Source organism: Fistularia commersonii, chromosome 15 (assembly GCF_037954325.1).
Source record: "Fistularia commersonii isolate RoL2024-O1a breed Wild chromosome 15, RoL_Fcom_v1.0, whole genome shotgun sequence".
Taxonomy (NCBI): domain Eukaryota; kingdom Metazoa; phylum Chordata; class Actinopteri; order Syngnathiformes; family Fistulariidae; genus Fistularia; species Fistularia commersonii.
In genome coordinates this window covers 14,415,069-14,434,601 of record NC_141298.1, presented here as the reverse complement: position 1 = coordinate 14,434,601, position 19,533 = coordinate 14,415,069, and the positions used below count along the sequence as shown (strand labels likewise).

The following is a 19,533-nucleotide window of genomic DNA, read 5'->3' as shown; positions in this document are numbered from 1 at the left end:
TATGAAACAAACACATTGCAGTTTTAATGAGAGCATGAAAAATGGTTCATATTTGAGTTCTACACTCACATCTTGATTTGAGCTGTTAATTAATAACTTAAATGCTTTTCAAATTCTATTCCCGCAAATATGAAGAATATTAGTCCCCTTATTATCAGTGTCATAATAATAAGAATAATACATTTTTTAAGGCGCCTTACTTGACACAAATGAAAAATACAGATTTAGAAAACACAATAAAAATAATATCAATTAAAAGAGTCAATATGACAGAGCACATTTGGGGTACATCCCATAATTTTTGGACTGACATTAATATGCCGAACCCTCAACAAGGTTGCGCGTAGAGTAGAAATGGACCGCGAGAGGATTTACAGGGCCGGGTGAGAAGTTCAAAAGGCACTTTGAAAGATGATGCAGAAAATTCAATTTATATTACACTTGATTTATCCTTTGTCCAATATTTTGAAAATGTTTTCTCACGAAATGCCGTGACCAACAAATACGTAATCTAGCGGGCTCTCAGGATTATTATATAGGTTCCACAAGTCTTTTCCATCACAAAATGATTTTTCTGTAATTCCAGGTCAGAGCCTCACTGTCAAGTTAACTGCATCTCTGCGTTATTAGCAGCGCTTTACTGCGGCAGGATCGGCCCTCCTTGAGGCCACATTGCCCACTTGGTAAGATCTGGGAAAAAAAAAAGGCCACCGTGGACACGCATTTACAAAATGAAAGCTCTGATTACGCTTTTAGCCAACAGGGATCGCAGTTTTCTTGATTGCAAACGCCAGCGAGCGTCGCCGCGGGGCCGAAAATCAAACACGTTGTCGGGCTGGTTGGGTTTTTAGAGGACAGTATAGACGTCCCAGCGCAAAGAAGGGCGGGGCGGCTATTTTCTCTCTATATGATACCAAAACAGTTTCTCTTGAGTCCATAGTCGCTGCTTTCGTTTATCGGTCCCCGCTGCAGCCTGGAGTCTGTGGCTGTTAGATTCCTTCTGGGTGATGTTTCCATCTCAGTGAGTAGGACTGCATGGCAACTGTGTCACATCTGCTTTAACATACACACTGTTTGAGGAGGCTTGTGAGGGTTTATAAAAATAGCTATTGAGATGGGGACGTCAAACGCAAGATTATTGTTTTTTTTCTCTTGTATGATTATTAAATAGTGCATGTGAGATATGTATATTTCTCTCTTGGAGATGCTTATGACCCAGAGTAGCAGTTATCTTTCAAATTATGAAAGCCTGCTTTGGGCTTCCAAGACCCCCTCCTAGTCCCCCTCCGCCCCTGAGGAACAATGTTATGGAAGACGAGTCAGCAGCGGGCGGTAACCAGTTAATCCCGGCAACTGCCAAGGCCAAAGGTTAACAGTGTAGTAGCACAGATGTCGGTTGGTCAAAATGAGATCATGTTTATAGCATCATGGACCAATAAAAACAATCTTCAAATCCAGAAAATGATTGGTATATACCCACACTGGTGACACTCTGAGAGGTCAGAGTCTTTTGCATTTTGCTTTATTCTCAAATGAAAACTAGGTGCAAACCCTCTTTCAAACATGCCTGCTCCTGTTTCCGTCCGTCCTGTATAACTTTACATTGCATTACATTACATTACATTACATTACGGTCATTTGGCAGATGCTTGTATCCAAAGCAACTTACAAAAAGTGCAATTCAGTCACCAAAGATCCGAAGTACCAGTGGTCGGAAGTCAGGAGTGACCACTCAACCAAATAGCCATCTCAGAACCATATACATACGTACATTTATTTCATTTTTTTTTTTTTTTTTTCTGGGAGGTTGGGGGCTAAGTGCGATTAGTAGGGTAGTGCTTGGGGGAAAGGTATGTTTTCAGCTCACGGCGAAAGATGGGCAGCGACCCCGCTGTTCTGACCTTTTTCGGGAGCTTGTTCCCGAGGAGCCGAGACCGAGAAGAGCCGAGACCGGTTCGATCGGCGGCCGGGGGCTCCGAGCGATGGGCCGGACGGTCGCCGAGAGGCGGCAGATCGGAGGGGACGGGTAGGGACATGTGGCTTGACCATATCCTGGAGATAAGACTGCCCCATTCGCTGCCCGGTAAGCGAGCACCAGGGCCTTGAACTTGATGCAAGCAGCTACCGAAAGCCGGTGTAGGGACATTAGAAGGGGAATTGTGTGGGAGAATTTGGGACGGTTGAACACCAGGCGGGCTGACGCTTTCTGAAACAGGTCCAGAGGCCTGATGGTCACTGCTGGGGCACCGGCAAGGAGGGAGTTGCAGTCGTCCAAACCAATGTTTGGATCGCAGACAAACCAAGAGCTAAAGAAAGCTAAATAAAGAACGTCGTGATGTCACGTTGACAGTTAGTCCTCGAGGGTACGTGAAAAAAGTGTAGCAAATTTAGAGAAATTCCCTGAAGGCGTGACTTCTCATATTTAAGAAAACAGGACTGACGGTTTTGATAAAAGAGTCCCTTTGGCCTCGATTGTGACCGGAGCAGTGGATCTGAATGAAATAATACAATTCATTGAAAAGAATGTGGCGCTGACACCCCACATGTGCACTGTCTTGCTTGTTACTATCATGTAATTTGCAAAAATAGCTGTCCGACTCACTCGCCTTATGTTATTTGTTCTCTGCGAGCGTCGCATCTTTTTGTTATTGGCTCACAATTTTGGAGGGGAAACAACACATTATTCCTTCTGTCACGTATTCTAATGCCATTAGGACACCGTTTGACAGAAATACGTCTCGGATATGTTTTTTTGCGAGCGACTCACCCTCTCCAGAGTGATTTCCTCAAACTCGTATTCAATTTCCGTGCCATTGACCTGAAGACACAAGAAAAAGATAACACTTTATATTCGGTCTCGGAGACATACATCTCGCTTCGGGTGAATAATTCTGATTGAAGTCATCAACTGGGACTCGGTGCCGAAATCCACATCCCGCCTCGCGGGGAAACAATTTAAGGTGATGGCTAATCAACATCGGCTTTTTCTGCAACGTGGCGGGGTTGCCACGGAAGAATCAGAATCTCATCCTGAACCTCGCTGAGATGATTAATTAGCAGCCGGCGCTTCCGAAAATGACACATTCACATGGGGATAAAGTGCACAGCCGCGCGCCGCACAAATTATTTAATTCCATATGATTACAGACAAGAGAAACCTGAAGATGTAATCAAAAGCAGTGATTTTACTCGAGCTCAGTCCGATCTAATCTTGCTTCGGCGAAATGTTTTAACGGAGCCCTCCGAATATTGACAGTTTGATCACACTCCCTTGAAATAATCCTAATAATCAAACTAGATGTCAATTATGAGATTCGGCGGGGGGATTGGACCGTCTAAAATGTTCCACATAAGCACGGCGATTATTCTATTTTGAAAAAAAAAAAAAAAAAAAACGCTCTCGATGAATTCGCTATTTATTCAGTTTTACATAAGACCTTCATGAATGTGTTTTTGAGGTGAAACACTTTGGATATTGGGGTCTGACAGAAACTCTCGCGCTGTTTTCTTATTCATGACCGGCATCAATAATTCAGCGCCGCAACCTCGTTTGTTTTCCTAAGATAAGTTACAGCATCAAAACGTGATACGGCGCACGTATCGCTGCACCTCCGAAAGAACCGCGGCGGGAAGGGAGGGGGGGGGGGGATTAATTCATTAAAATGATTCGGTTTCGGCAGGAGCTCCCGGATGAAACGACGAGCCCATCGAAAATAATACTCACGTAAGGAACCGAATCCAGAGTGTCTGTGTTGACGATGATCGGGGCCGGGCTGGCCTGTGAGGAGAGAAGGGAAGACGGATGAGACCGTTGTGTTTGCCAGGATCCACCGCTGTCCTACTTCCAGTACATGCGTCCGGGGACGAGCTGGAACAACCTCTGAATCATCAACAATTCAAAAGACTTCCTTCAAAGCGCCCGAGAGAGACGCGAGACCAGAAGACTGATGTTACGTGAAGCGACCTTTGTGCAAATGAGCAATTCCACCACCTTACCGATACCGATTACACTCCAGTATCTTGAAAGTAGTTTATAATTCATACCAAGGGGCAGTTGGGCAATCAGGAGGAGGCGTTAAGCAACTGAGAAAAGTTGCGAGTTGTACCGATGACAGTTTGCTCCCGATAGAAAACGCCTGTGTGAAAACAACCAGATGCTCTTTTGACAGCAAAAAAAAAAAAACTTCTTACAAACAATAATAAGTAGACTTCGTTTCGCATTTTAAGACAAAATGGCAAATCGCTGACCTCGCTCTCCCTTTTTCATGGCGTCCGCCACTTCCTCAGCCACCTGTGGCTCAAACACTGTAAATGCAGCTTAAGATCAAAACTACAACGGATACATTCTTACTACAGATTTCATTTCAGCGGTTTCCCCACCGTTCGGACGACGGGCAAAATATCAGTCATCCTCTCCACTTCCAGGAGCAACGGCTTCATTTTCACCCACTACCGCCGTACTCTCTTTTCCCGATGCATCAACAAAGACATACAACAGCAATTTATATGGAAATTAGTTCATTAGGTATGGGTCAATTTCCATTCATGGCTGTTTGGGGGAGCAGACATTAACCCACGCATTATAGGATAACAAGGTTACTAATTTGATTCCCAGTTTCCCAAGGAGACCAGATGCAAGTGTCCTTGAGGAAGATGCGACGCGATCGTGGCGGCGAGCCGGGCAACATCGTGAGGACGCTTTGAGCACCGCTACCGTTTGAGGGAGCCATGCAAATAAATCCCATTTATCATAAATCAGATGAAACGAATGCATATTTTCACCCAGTTTTTAAGTCTTGAATCTATTAAGATGTTTCTGGCCTTTGGGGCTTTTTAAGATCCGGAGACGGCGCTCGGCGGCGAAAGACCTCCGGCTGGGGCGGCGTTGGTCCTTGTGTGTCTGAAATTGCCGTTTTATAAGCGCCGTGTGTAAATTGAAAGTTTGTAAAGAGGGAGCTGAGAATTCGCAGTGCAACATCTTGAAGAGAAAAGACCGTTTTGGCAAAAACGTGACAGAAGCGGACAAATATCAAATTATTGTCGGATCGTTTACAGTCCGTGCAAAATAATGGGTCGGGTGTAGGAGCGATGCGCTGCTGGCTTCAAAAGATAATACACAAGGCTGCTTTTGGAGATTTCTTTGAAATTCAGCCTTTGATTTTTCTTCCCGACAAGATTAATAGAATTCAAACAATCGAGGGCAACAGCAGATCAACAGCACGATAATATTCCCGTGAATATAAAGCGCAAAAAGAAAAGCCAATGCATATTAAGTACAATATTGCTCTAAGGGGTTAGAGAGGCACTGTCATCGCAAACATGAGCTATCGGTAAAAAGTGACCATACTCCGTGTGTGTGTGTGTGTGTGTGTGTGTGGCTGATGTTGGGCATAGCTTGGCTTGTGCACCTCTCTGATATCATGCTGTGAAACATGGGTTGGCCTGCTCCGTCATGGGACAGCGGACAGGAAGCCCTTCAACCAGAGGCACCAAGCGGCTTCACGACAAGATGCTTTAATGGGAAATCTGTTTATATAACCTGCCAATACACATATACACGTTCATTTCCCATTTTTTCCGCAAACGGTAAAGTAGTTTTGGGACAAAAAAAAAAAGGCTAACTGATGCATCCTACATCTCCAAAAAAAAAAAAAAAAAAAAAGAACAATAAAAAAGCCTTTATATAATTTTACGTGTAATGGCTAAATATGTAAAAAAAAAAAAAAAAAATATATATATATATATATATATATATATATATATTGTAAGTTTGCAAGTTATACTAATATAAATATTATATATAAAGCCCTTTATATTTAGATATTTCATCACGTATGGATGTGTCATGCTGTAGCAACGTCAGCATGTCATTTTGAAAGATGCTGAAATGCTAAAATGCCTTCAAAAGCTCTCCCATCTCCTTTCTGTAATTATTGTCACCGCGGGACGACGGGACGCGGTCAGCATTAATTTTGCTTCAGGAAAAATTTTCAAAAGACATTTGACCGCTGGGGGGCATTCGGGAAATTTTGATGAATGAGGAAAATGACAACTCAAATTGAAATAAATGAGTAAACCAGAAATGTTGAATAATGGCAAACACAGCAAAATCACAGCACAGAGCACATACGTTTGGAAAAGAAAAGGATTATGTGGGAATGATCCAGATTATTTAAAGGGGGTTCAACTCTGAATTCTACACTGTGGTGTGTTATGCAAAACATCTTGAAAAAAGAAAAAGTCACAGAGTAAATAAAGTTAAAACTTGAACACCAATAATACATTTTCTGTAAAACTGAGGAACATCATTAAATATATACTCAGTGTGACAAAACAATGAAGTATTTATCTACGTTAACAATTCCCTTCCCTTGTTTCCGTTTAGTTCAGTGTGTCTCAGCTGTTCTAGATCCAGAGAAACAAACAAAGAAAATCGCATTTGTATAAAAAGACAAATCTCATTCATAATTTGAAGCGTATTTATTTCTCTGGCTCTACAGTAATTCGAAGAAACTGGTTTGTCTTCCAAAACACACCCTTATGAATATCGTTGCCTATCAAACGGTCATTTTTAAATTATTAAAATTCGGACGAGGCGGCTTCTCTCCGCATTTGTCTGTGTGACTGATTTAACCAGGTGAATAAAAACAAAATTCCAGCCTAGGTGGGTAACCCTGCTCACCACAGGAGCAGGGTTACCCACCTAGGCAGGGTTACCCAGCCTAGGTGGGTAACCCTGCTCATGTGGTGAGGGATGAGACAGATGAATTATCTCTGATAACAGACACGGCGGTGCGATACAGCTCGGTTTGTTTTGCGCACCGGGAAACATTATATGTTGGCGTCCATTTAAAAAAAAAAAAAAAAAAAAAAGATTAAATGACCATGTGTACTTGCGAACATAATGTATTCTGCCTCGAGGCACGGGTTAGATCTACACGGGAGGGTTAGGGAAATGGGAGGAAACAAACTGGCTGTTGAATGCGGAGTCTCTGTGATACTGTGTGCAGGAGAGCAGGATTCTGAAATAATCTAATTGTCAGTCAGCAGAGTCCGTCATTAATCTTATTCCTGCCACTGGATGCTTTCTGCTGACCTTTGCCTGTCAGATTGCCAGCGTTGGTGTAGGTCAACACTGCTGAAATGCTGGCCGGCTCCGTGGGCCGCCGTGCGGCGGAGACAGCCGGCCGGGGCTTCAATATTCTTCGGCGATGCTTTTGAAAACGGCCGTGCATTAAGGTGCAAAATAAATGTACGGCGAAAAAAAGTGTTGATCGGAAGCTTTATATATTTACCACGTGTGAGGATACGCAGACCCCCGACGGCTAATGGCCACTCGACTGAACACAAAGACGGCATGCGTAGTTACACTTAGGCCCCATCCAGCATCTCTCCTTCATGCTTTCCAATATCCCTGTGTGATCGACTGCCTCGACAGCACATTAGGCCGGCGGTGCAGCAGCGTGATATGTTAAGAGGCTGTCATGACGCTGAAACTACACCAGCGCTGCTATCACAGTGTAATAATAGTGAATTATTAATGGGAAGGCTGCCAGCGCAGTCTAATAAAATGCAGTCAAACTAAAACCCGGGCTCACAGTGTTGCATTAATGAAGCAACATTATATTTAGTAACTGAACACTAACTGCTGGGATGGGTATATATACATATGTATATATATCTACAAAATATATAAAAAATAAAATACAAAATTATAATATATATATTATATATATTATTAGATATATTAGATATATATATTATAATCATATGTATTATTTACACATATATGTATATATAAATATATACACATATATATAATATACACACATACACATATATATATACATATACATATATAATCATATACATAAAATATATAAAAAAACCAAAATATAGAATTGTAAAATATATATATATATAAATAAAATCATATATTAGATATATATATTTTTATATTATTATATATATTATTTACACATATATGTATATATAAATATATAATTATATATAATATACACACATACACACACACACACATATATATGTATATATACGCTGTGATAGCAGCGATAATATATATATATATATATATATACATATATATATGTGTGCATATATTTGGGTAGCTGAAGCACCTTCTTTAAATGTTCAAATTGCACAACAATTCTAGATCTCAAATATATGTTGCTCCAAAACATTTAGAAATGTAAAAAAAAAAAAATAATTTGATATATTTATCAGGAACACATGTGTTTGGACAAGCTTACATATTACGAATAGGCAGTTTTTTCTGATGATGAGAAATGTTCACGTCCTCAATATCATTTCGTTGTTTACACGTACTTTGCTTTTGGTTTCTCACTTTCAACACTTTGACATTGGCAGGAGAAACAGAGACAAATCCGTTGAGGCAAATCGAAAATCTGACTCCCCATCCATACGGTGAGTGACTTTTACTTCTGCAGCTGTGTCTTGCTGTCTTGTTGAGTTTCACTCAATAATTCAGCGACGCGGCTATGTATGGTACTTCTGGAAAATGGGCGGCGGTATCAATAATTTACCGAGTCGTTCCTGTAAAAAATAGTCAACAAGGCGACGCGAAACGCCGAAGACGAACGAACGTTGCAAGGTCCGATCGGCCGAAGCGCTGAAGCGTGGCCGCTTGAAAAAGGATGAGATCCAAAAACAACGTCATCCGTCCGACGCTCCCGGCCAGCACAGATAATATTGATGGATTCCTCGTGGGCTAATGGGATCATTTACCTTAAGATAATGAATCCAGAGTTATTTCCTCGAGTGTTACGAGGAAATGTTAAAATGACAGACAGCCAATTTGCTGACGAAGGACAATAAACTTTCCATTTCCCGCTGGAAAAAAAAATAACTCCATCACACTTCATCACGACAGGGTGTTGGAAGTGTGCTGGTCTTTTACAGGCGACACGGGATTCATTTATTTTCCCTCTACCTTCTCCTGCCCTCAGACGGCGCCCGTGTTCCAGCTCATGCTCGTGTTTCAGCTGCCCATATTTCAAAAGGTGGTGCCACCGCTAAAGAACAGCTACTGCTTCCACCTCCGCCTTCAAATCATAATTCTCTGCTTTCCCTCTCCCTCGGCCGCGTGATGGATGGACACTCATTACATCCCACTGGCCTCGCATGAGGTAATTTTCCCGCGTCTGCAACGGATCCCTGCAATTAAATCGACAATAACAACAGCACATGGTCCGCCGATTGCGCCGCCAGGTTTGCATACATGTGTAACTCTAATCAATCATTAAACGTTTTTTTTCAAATTCGATGTTTCATACCGTCTCACAATTTAAATCTTGCTTTACGGGGCTGCAAGAAAACGTAGGTTTTCCTGCCTTGAATGTCCCACAATCTCATATTAGCTGGTTTACTCTCCTTTAAAACATCAAGCCAATCAGCCTGTTTATTTGACTAGCATATCGCTTTAATTAAATGATCAAATATTTGCCGCAGGAGTGTTCATATTGTGAATTTTGTGAGTTTTGAGTCCATTCGCGCAGATGTTTTGACTTCAAAGTATACCATTGGAACATACAGATGCTTCATGTAGTCAAATATTGGAAATTCGGATTAGCTTGTCTGCTTGTTTGCAGATGACGCTGTGATCTGTAGTGAGAGCAGGAAACAGGTTTAGGAAAATCTCAAGAGGTGGAGGTATGCTCTGGAAAGGAGATGAATGAAGGTTACTTGTGGCAAGACAGAATATATGTGTGTGGATGAGAGGAACCAGGGTGGAAAGGGGGGGCTACAGAGAGTGGAGATCAAGAAGTTAGAGGATTTCAGGTACTTGGGGTCAACAGTCCAGAGCAATGGAGAGTGTGGAAAAGAGGTGAAGAGACGGGTTCAAGTAGGTTGGAATGGGTGGAGAAAAGTGTCAGGGGAAGTGTGAGATAGACAACTATCAGCCAGAATAAAAGGAAACATGGAGGAGACAGTGGGGAGATGCTCTACAAACAGAGTGGCAGAGATTTATGTTAGACTGGTGCAGGACATGTATGCTAGCTGCGAGACAGTGGTGAGGTGTGCTGTGGGGGTACCAGAGAAGCTCAAGGTGGAGGTGGGACTATCTGCTCTAGACAGGAGAGGAATGAAGGTTGGTTGAAAGGACAGGAAGCAGAGCTGGAGGTCACAGAGATGAGGATGTTGGAGTTCTCCTTGGGAGTGACAAGAATGGATAGGATCAGGAATGAGTCCATCAGAGGAATCGCACATGTTAGATATTTTAGAGAGAAGGGGTTAATGCATTGGTAAACGGATGCTGGAATTGGAGCTGCCAGGCAGGAGGTCTAGAGGAAGACCAAAGAGAAGATTTATGGATGTGGTGAGAGAGGATCTAAAGTAAGTTGGTGTGAGAGAGAAGGACACAGAGAATAGGGTTAGATGGAGAAGGTTGATTCGCTGCGGCGACCCCAGAAGGGAAAAGCCGAAAAGGAAAAGAAGAGTTTCGCTTCTTTGCTCTTGACTCAGTCTCTTGTTCCCGCCTAGAAATCCCACGATTAACTAGATGTTCCTCCGATGGAAACGTGTTCCATGTTCAACACACAAACAAGTTTCCAACTGGTGATGGGTTTGGCGCTGGTTTAGCTCTTTGCAGCTTTCAATTATGTGAGACGGAGACTGAAGCAGGTGTGAGGCAGATTGACCCGAGTGCTTTGGCTGCTCGAGTATTTTCCACGGCAACAATGAAAAGATGCTGATTGTTTTAAACGTGTATTGTTCACTCGCATCGTGCGCACATAAATAATCGAGAAATGGCACAGAAGAATACCAAATTGGTGCCCATTTGTGGTCCGATTGGTTTCTACATCCCCTTCCTTTTTTTATCCCTCTCGAACAGAACACTGAGCCGGATTACCGGATCAAATTCCAAGTTCTCGAAAGTCACAGTGACACATTCCTTTTCTTTCCATTCCACGCGGCCTTTCCAATGTTTTCTTTTGAAATGAGCCTAGCAGCGCCGACTCACGGTCGACGGCAGCTGCGTTTCACAACGCGGTCATCGGCAGTTATTGTTTTATGATTATAGCTTGTTTGAGCACAGGCCATTTAAGCTAATGCCCGATACCGCAAATAATAAAACCGGCACAAACACAGCATAATGGTGTAAAAGATGGGTTCGGTGCAGTGACATCCAATGCAGCGCGAACCGTAATGAGCTGACACCTGCGCATCGTGCATTTCAGCTGGGGAATATTTGTCCCAGATGTCCAAACAGAACGTCTGTCTCATCATGGCAGCCATTAAAAGTACAAACTCCAAAATGATATGTGATAGACCAACATGACATCCAGCTAAGGTGGTTTTGTTTATTTTCAAGTGTTTTTGCAGGTGTTGATGGAGAGATGTAGCAACAAATGATGCGCCCGTCGGTCCATATTTTTTCGGACTTAGGTACGACTCATCCGTGAGAGAATGTCCTCCGTTGCCTACGCTTATCTGCATTCTCTCAAATTCGACTTCACGTCCAGCAATTTAAGTCACGTCGTAACTGCGGTACTTGCTGTTGTCAGACGGTTAAATAAACTCGTTCGGGTCTCGTTTATTTTTCCGAAAACTGTGCAAAGAACGCCGAGAAAAATCATCGACCCGGCTGCTAGCGCAAGCTCTCCGATGTCTCGCCACACCCACATTTCCTCTGCAAAGAAAGGGATCCGACATCTCCGTCTAGCGCAAGACAATTCCGCTCCGGGACTCAGATGCAGATTACCGACACGGTTCATTGCTCAGATTTCTGATGAGATGAATCCGAAGCAGACCTGGATGTCAAGTCATCCCTGAAATCATCGACCGCCTCTATTCCATTACATCGTTTTTTTTTTTGTTTTTTTTTTGTCGAACTATTGCAGGTGTCCAAGAAACAATAAATACACGATAAATACATAAATAAGTAAATGTCCTGCGAAGGAAATGAGGGCCATGCTGTTTCCTCCTTATCACTTTCTCATGTTTGCACACAGTTGTGGATAATGAGGTTATGAATGTCCGTGTTTTTATGGCAGGCATTGTGACCGATGCGGCCACGACTCCATCGGTGACCTCATTTGAAGCGAACATATGCTGTCGCTTGGAATCCCCCATCACGTCTCGGTTATTGCTACCTTTAAGACCCCTCTTCATTTTTTTTTTAATGACTTTTAATTACACACACTAGATCTCTGTGTGTGTGTCTGGAAAATAGATACCCAATGACAAGTTTAGTTTCTTCTACATAAACAACTTCCAGGTCAGTCACAAAGGAAAACAAGTCACTGCCATCACTGGAGATGCATTCGAATAACATTTTGAAGTCCCTGAAATGAATATCTCTGTTAGATGTCAATGCCGGCCAGAGCCTGAGCAGGAAGTCTGGCACATCCCAGATCCGCCCACTTCGGGTAAATCAAATTATACAGACGATTGTGTTACTCTTGCTCGGAATTTGACCTTCAAGGTGAAAATCCAACCACATCGGCAAAACCGTTTCAATCAAACAACAAAATACGCTATTTCCGTTTCACTTTTTTGACTTGTATTCTATTTGTTAGGGAGTTTGAGTCGACGACAAAACGGCAGTTATATCGTTCGGCGCAATCGCGGAGCGGAATGACGAAAAGACACGTTTGGGACCAGTTTGGCGGATACGACATTCCCTCTTCCCGCTTGCTCCGCGTTGCGGTCGGCGGCCGGGCAGAACTCAGAGCGACTATCAACGTATCCGTCTGCAAAAGCATGCAAGTCCTCGTAGAAACAGCTGCTTCCGCTCTTTCGATAGAAGCGGGAATTTACCTGGTAGAGCTCCGACCAATTCTGGGCGCAGCCGCACTCAGAGGGCCGCAGGTCGCAGCTCCCCCCTTTGGCTCTCACCGCCGCCAAGCGGCCGGGGCTCCTGGGGGACGTGCCGTCCGAGTGCCAGGCCGCCGTCCGAGCCCCCCTCCGGGGGAGGGTGGCCCCGCCGGGGATAGATCCGTAATGGTAACGCTGGCACGGGTGGTGATGTTGGTGATGACCGTTGGGGTACTGATGGTGCCAGTTGAAGGGGCACGGCACCTCCCCGCAGTCCCCCCGGCCCTCCAGGTCCACAAAGCAGCTCTGCTGTTTGCTCAGGTAAGCGGTCATGCTGCCGCCACGCAACGCTAACCCTCGCTCGCTTCACCACTTTAAAAGTCTCCTTGTTCCTCTTCTGTAGGTTTGCCGCTACAGTCATTAAACAAGAGACACGCTCCTGTCTGATGCGCGAGACGCTCGCTCCGGCGAAATGAATGATGAATGAAGCGAGCGGCTGGCTGCGGTAGCCGGATGGGCTCGAGTGGGTGTGTGTTTGTGACCGTGTGTGTGTGTCAGAGCTTCTGGAGTGGGGAGAACGATAAATGAGAGAGAGAGAGAGAGAGAGAGAGAGAGAGAGGGAAGGAGAGAGAGGGAAAGTGAGGAAGAGGGGGAAGGGAGGGGGTGCAGAGCAAAATGCTGGATGAGAGAGTGGGAGGGTCAGCGGAGAGCTGAGCGAGAAGCGGATGGGGTGAGAGAGGGAAAGCTGGAGATAAATGAGAGTATGATGGGATGGCAAGAAGGAGGGAGGGGAAAAGAGAGAGAAAGAGAGAGAGGGGGAATGAGAGAGATGTCTCTCCACTGGCTGCTCGCCCTCTGTCAATAAATAATTCGACTGGCAGCGCCACTTGACAGCATCGGCTACTCCAGGCAGAAACAATTGATGACCGGCGTTGCCGGGAATCAGAAACAAAGGAAGCCTGAAGTCCCTCAAACCCTCGGCCGTTGAATGACAACTCTCTCTCTCTTTCTCCCTCCAGGGAGCTGCGCTCGTCGCATGTTCTGCGTAAACAACGGGATGCAAATAATGTGGACATAATGGAGCAATAACGGCGAGGGTATCGCACGTCCCGCGCCGCCCCTTTGGCACCGCTGAGCTTTATCGCGTCTGTTGGTGCAGTTGTCGTTTCACGGCCTGAAAACCGAGCTTTCGTCCATTAGCGGGCCACAGCTGTGAGCGGTGACCAAGAAAAAATAGAAAAAGAAAAGGACGGGCTTAATTCATGCCACTGCTGAGCACCAAGCGGTAAACAAAGGAGGAGATTGGGTAACAAACACGGACGATCTTTTAGTAGCTGCGATAAAAAGCGAGAACTTCGTTGGACCGGCGACTTAACGCTAACTTTTTTTGAGCTTCCTGTGATTTCAGACTGATTAAAACAGGGTTTTGGCTCGGTGAACAGAGACGTTTCGACTTTTAAAACACGGCGAAGGCTTCGTCTCACCGCAGACACGACATTTGATTTTCTGCCTTTCTGATTTTTTTTTCCTCCCCCCGCATCTCCGGGAATTTATTCTCGGAGCGATCGAAAAGAATTGGAAAAGACAAAAGTTCAACCAATCACACACGTCGCCGATGCTCACGGCGAAAAAACCCGGAAACCCCAATCTCACAGCTGAACGACGCGGTTAAAAAGAAAAGCCCGCTAAGGCCTGCTAATTCAATCCAATCAAAAAGTGCACGTCTGCATCTCCGGCTTGCGGGACTTCTGCTCGGAAAGTAAACAGAGCCGACACGTACGGCTGCTTTTGCATCGCACGATGTGGGAGAAGGGAAAATATAACCTCTTAGTGTCAAAATGTGACGTCTAGATAGCCAGGCCGCAGCTGTCCCGCGGTTTATTGTGCGACGCTTAGTATGTGTACGGGGGTGTTATCGCCGCCCGTCCCATCTACCGGAGGTGACAGCCACAAAACGGTCAGTGATGGAGAATAATCCCTCCTCCTGAGCGAGGCGGCTAACAGAATGCCTCCGTGGAGGAGAGCCAATCGGCGGTCAGCCCGGGTGTGTGTGTGTGTGTGTGATGGGGAGTGTGTGTGGGCTGGACTGGGCACGGTCGGGTGGGTGGTCATGAATCAAACGCGCGAATCAACAACGACCTCCGAGCACGGCTCTTCTGACACTCTCGCTTCACCGTTCCACTGTTTTTTTTTTTTTTCCTCTTCACTCCTTTAGTTTCGCTTTCCTTAAGATGCGTTTGAATGATCCCACTGTAAATGAACACAACGCGACCTTTATATTCTAAATAGATTTAAGTTATCAGGGAATCGAGAACCACGTGTTATTTTGGCTTTATCTGATTCCTGACCTTTGTTGACCTTCATCTAGAATGTGTTGAAAGGCACATTGCCAGACTTTTGGGTTTCTTCTGAGTTTATTTATAACATTTGAAGCAAATTCATAAATGTATTCATTAGTTCATGTCCCACATCAACTTATTTGCTTCTATTAGAATCTATAAAACACACTCGCTCCGCTGCAAACACACACACACACACACTCTTGCAAACACATGCAGACACAGAAAAAATGCATAAGGGGGAAATAATTTGCAAAAATACAGTTATTAGCTTTCCGCTAAAAATCCACTTGGCAAATGAAAGAACACACACATTTAAGTTTGCGACCAATTCACGAGCAAATGGTTTAAGATCCTCTGTTTTCATCGAATTCTTCTCTTTGGGAACGTGAGTCCATGAACTACAAAGATGGCGGACAAAGAAGAAAGTGTTGAATGCTGTTAGTTATAGGTGGTTGTACATTTCAGTCGATGCCTGAACATCACTTTTCAAGGAGCCTAGTGTGATTAGTTTTGTATTCTGCCGCAGCGGAACACAAGAGCACTCCGAGTTCAGGTATTTTCTGAGTCCAGACTTTGTAAATAACAGTCCGAAAATCCATCTACCGCTGGTTATGTGAACAAGCGGCTTTTGATCTAAGAGGACCGTCGTGTCGAGCCAGACTCCGGTTTATTGTATCATTTATTCGGTTCATTTTGGAGCTTGAATCAACCTGTGTATTTAAATCGACAGACACAAATGAGAATTTTGTTTCCCCGGTTTTGAATCACAGCATTTAGGCTCACCTGCCATTTCTTAAAGCAGTTTCTTTTTACCCAAATATTCTCGCGTCAAGTCTGAAAGAGCAGAAAACAATTAATAATCTGCTATAGCGTCATCATTTAATATTCATGAACTTCCATTCCACTTGTCCCACGGTCGCGTAACTCCGCCATGTCATTAAGCGAGCGGACTATAAACCGCCCTGTGTGTGTGTTCCTGCATGCACGTCCGCCATTGTTTGCATTCGCGTTACATCGTCGCTCCGCTCGGATACCGTTTGACCCCCTGACTCGAACCCCGGATGAGCCCATCAAAATGTGACAGGTCATTTAGCGTGTCAGTGCCGCCTGATTGCAGCTCTCAGACCTCAGCCCTCAGCCACTAAGTCACTGGAAATGCCATCTCTCCCCCCGCGCCTCTGAGGACAAGGGTCTGGTGGCAAAGCGGAAACGTCGTTTCCCCGCTCGCACTGTGTGCTGTCGTTCCACGCGCGGACTTTATGAATCCATTACATGCATGCGTCTTGATTTATACAGAACCGGACGGTTCTTTTTTTTTTTTTTTTTTTTAAATGAAATAATGATGAAATGATTAGTTTCCATGAGGAGAGACCGTTTCCATGCGGTGCCCGGCGTGCTATGTAATGCATCCAAAAAGCCACATGGGGGCACTTGGACCTCAGCATAAAACTGACAAACCGGGTATCTGCCGTTGTAATTTCCCCTGAAGGTGAGATAAAGACCAAGTTCCAGATTTTTAGCAGCCCCCCCCCCTCCCCCCGAAAGGTATAATAAAATAAACAAATTGTATTCCTCTCTGATGTTGATGTCCTGCTCACTCCATCCACTCACTGCACCTTTAGGCTGCTCTGTATTTGCGTCCCGAGGAGCGATGCGAGATACAAAAAGGCAGAAAATTGCCCGGTGCAGTTTGGTCGGGCCGGTCGGCCGCCTCCGAGCGCGTCGGTGCGCCACTGAGTAATAAATGTGTAGCCGGGTGGTAAATCCACCCAGATGGAATTTTCTTTTTAGGTTCGAGATAGCTCTCAAAGTTATTTAAAGGTTGAACGTGATGTTCGTTGTTTTCATTTGAACGACCGGTGGTTTCGGATAATCTCCACACAGATGCAGGTGAGACAAAACACTTAAATATATAAATCGATTATTCATCATAATAATGAATAATAAAGCCACTGTATATCTATATATATATATGTGTGTCAATTTTGATCCATCTGTAAAAATCACATTTTCTCTTTTTTGCTGCATTGATTATGAATGATAGAATACAAATAAGAAGCAAAGATGTTTCATTTGACAAGCCGGGTTGATGGAAACAAAATACAAAAAGGCTTCATTTGGCTCAAAAGTCAAAAAGTCTCTCCACAAAACAGCTACCGGAGCTTCATTTATGAATTCATTCATTTATTATCTATACTGCTTATGCAGGGTCTCAGTCACGGTACCGGACATAATTTCAAAATAATCCCCTGGAAATACAGTTTCATTCTCTTAATTTTGTCTTGTTTTATGCGTCAAATGATACGTTTGCTGTTTTGGTTTTGTGCCTCGATAGTTGTTTGCTCCTTCCGATGTTGGATGAGGAAACAGCTGCTATGAGTGAATTATATCCATTTAGTTTTATGCGTGTCTGGTCCTTGTTCTGAGGAGAGGCCATGTCCTTATAACATCACGTCCAGATGTTGGTGCTCAGTTCAGACCCGGGAAAAGTCTCTTATTCTTGGTGAACCTTGGTCAGGGTCACGCTTTGTTACAATTCAGGCTGCAACTCCGGTCCATTACACGGGCAGCGCAAAGAGTTACAACATTTTTGACTTTTATATACTGAGCTTGAAATAGAAACGCCGACGTCACATTTTCACTTAAACCTTTACGTTTTGTTTTGGCCTGAAAAAGGAAGGCAAGGTGTCGAACGGGAATCGCCGCTGTGACTGTTGCACTAAAGACAATCGAATTGGTCGGTATTTCGTTTTGCTAAAATACACCAGACGAGGAAGTTCTTGGAACTACTTTTTGTCCCGTGTCTTCAGGCCCTGCATTCAAATGCCGACTTTGTTAATGGAGTTACATCATACCGAGAAGTGAGACGTGACGTACCTGGAGGTCAAACCCCGGAAACGGGTTTGGCAGAGACAAGCCTGGATCGGACAGCGCGAACATTTAACTTAACAATCACGTCGCGGTAGTCAACTCCCAAAATGCATTTAACTGATTGAAAAAACAAGATGAAATGCTTTAGACACACAGGGCCGCTTCTGGTCTTCTATTAATTCTCTTCTCAATTGCCGAAGTTTGACGCTCGGCCTCAAAAAACGAATACGACCAACAGAAAGAACTGAGGCGTTGCGATATCGTAACAACCTAATATAAACGCCCGCTGTACAACAGTGCAGCCCTTTGAATACTGCACCATCACAAACACATGGAAATATTACCACCACCATTAAACTGCTACGCATAAAGTCGAGGCAGCAGCCGAACGCATCACTAGTCATCTTTGACACTGATAATATATCAAATTTACACCTAACAATATACTTCTTCACTGAAGCGGTCGTTTTGGCAAACAGTCGTGCAGTAAAGACAAAAAAAAAAAAAAAACAGATCGGTAATTCTCATTTACTTCAGACACTAGTTTGAAATGCACCAGTCTTCTCTGTTGCTATTTCTTACTTAAGGATAATCATTTATGGGGATAATTTGGGTGTGGACAGGCTAGCGCCGCTCCATCTCAGCTCATAATACCACTTTGTGCTTCAATTGTGGACTTCATTACGATCCGTCCGTCCGGACTCGGTGGCCGCAGCCGGGTAGCCGCCGGCAAGCTCGCCGTTTCGGTCAAGACCGAAAGTGGAGCAACTCGTCACGCAGGCTCCAAAATATTAGCGCAAAACAAACTGGACGATAAGCGGTTCCACACGGCTGAGCTAAGAATATATCACTGCAAAACTTCTCTGAACCTCTTGTCTCATCCAAGACACTTTCAATTCTAATAACGCAAAGAACAGCGGAAACATTTGAAACTAGTCTTTAAAAAAATAAAAACGCCAACGGTCGTTGTGACAGATCATCATGCGGGTCAACGTGAAATATCGTCTTTTTAATGAATTCAACACATTTAAGGGTAGTTTCACCCTCACTTCGTCCTCCGAACGAAGACCGACACCTCGCATGGGCTTGTTTTTCTCAACAGCCTCTTGTCCGGTCTACTTCTAACCCTATGAATATAATGCTCGGGCATCTACGTGAAAAGCACAAACACGTTGGGGGTTAATTTCGGCGAGTGCTTGTAACTAAACGTGAAAAAAAATTCAAGCTGGGCGGAGGGGGGGGGGGGGCGTTGATGACGATTCAAAGAAGGGAAAACAATCAGCTCCCGAAATGCCTCGGCCACAATCATCTGAAGTGCGGAGGGATATTTTACGGATACTCCACGCTGCTCTGCTCTGTAGGCTAAGCTTTGCTAATTGGAAATGGCTTATCACACCGACACAACTGCGCTGCTTAGATATTTGAAGAAAAAGTATCCTGGAGGACTTTTTTTTTTTGTTGTTGTTTATTTTGTATTACCATATACATATATTGGATATATTGGAATTAGCAACGCAGATGA

At 44.1% G+C, this 19,533-nt stretch overlaps 1 protein-coding gene across 32 annotated transcripts in view; it reads right to left on the bottom strand.

Annotated features, from left to right (window-relative positions):
• Positions 1-19,533, bottom strand: part of dlg2 (discs, large homolog 2 (Drosophila)) — a 194,387-nt gene that overhangs the window by 43,791 nt on the left and 131,063 nt on the right. For 31 of the 32 annotated variants that reach the window (XM_086160682.1, XM_086160681.1, XM_086160687.1 and 28 more), the window contains 2 exons: positions 3,725-3,778; positions 2,768-2,818 (listed from right to left, as the gene is read on the bottom strand). In XM_086160682.1, the coding sequence (XP_086016808.1) occupies positions 2,768-2,818; positions 3,725-3,778 (105 nt within the window). Of the gene's footprint in view, positions 1-2,767; positions 2,819-3,724; positions 3,779-12,801; positions 13,341-19,533 lie in introns of those variants that run through there. The other variant, XM_086160704.1, reaches the window with a different exon arrangement.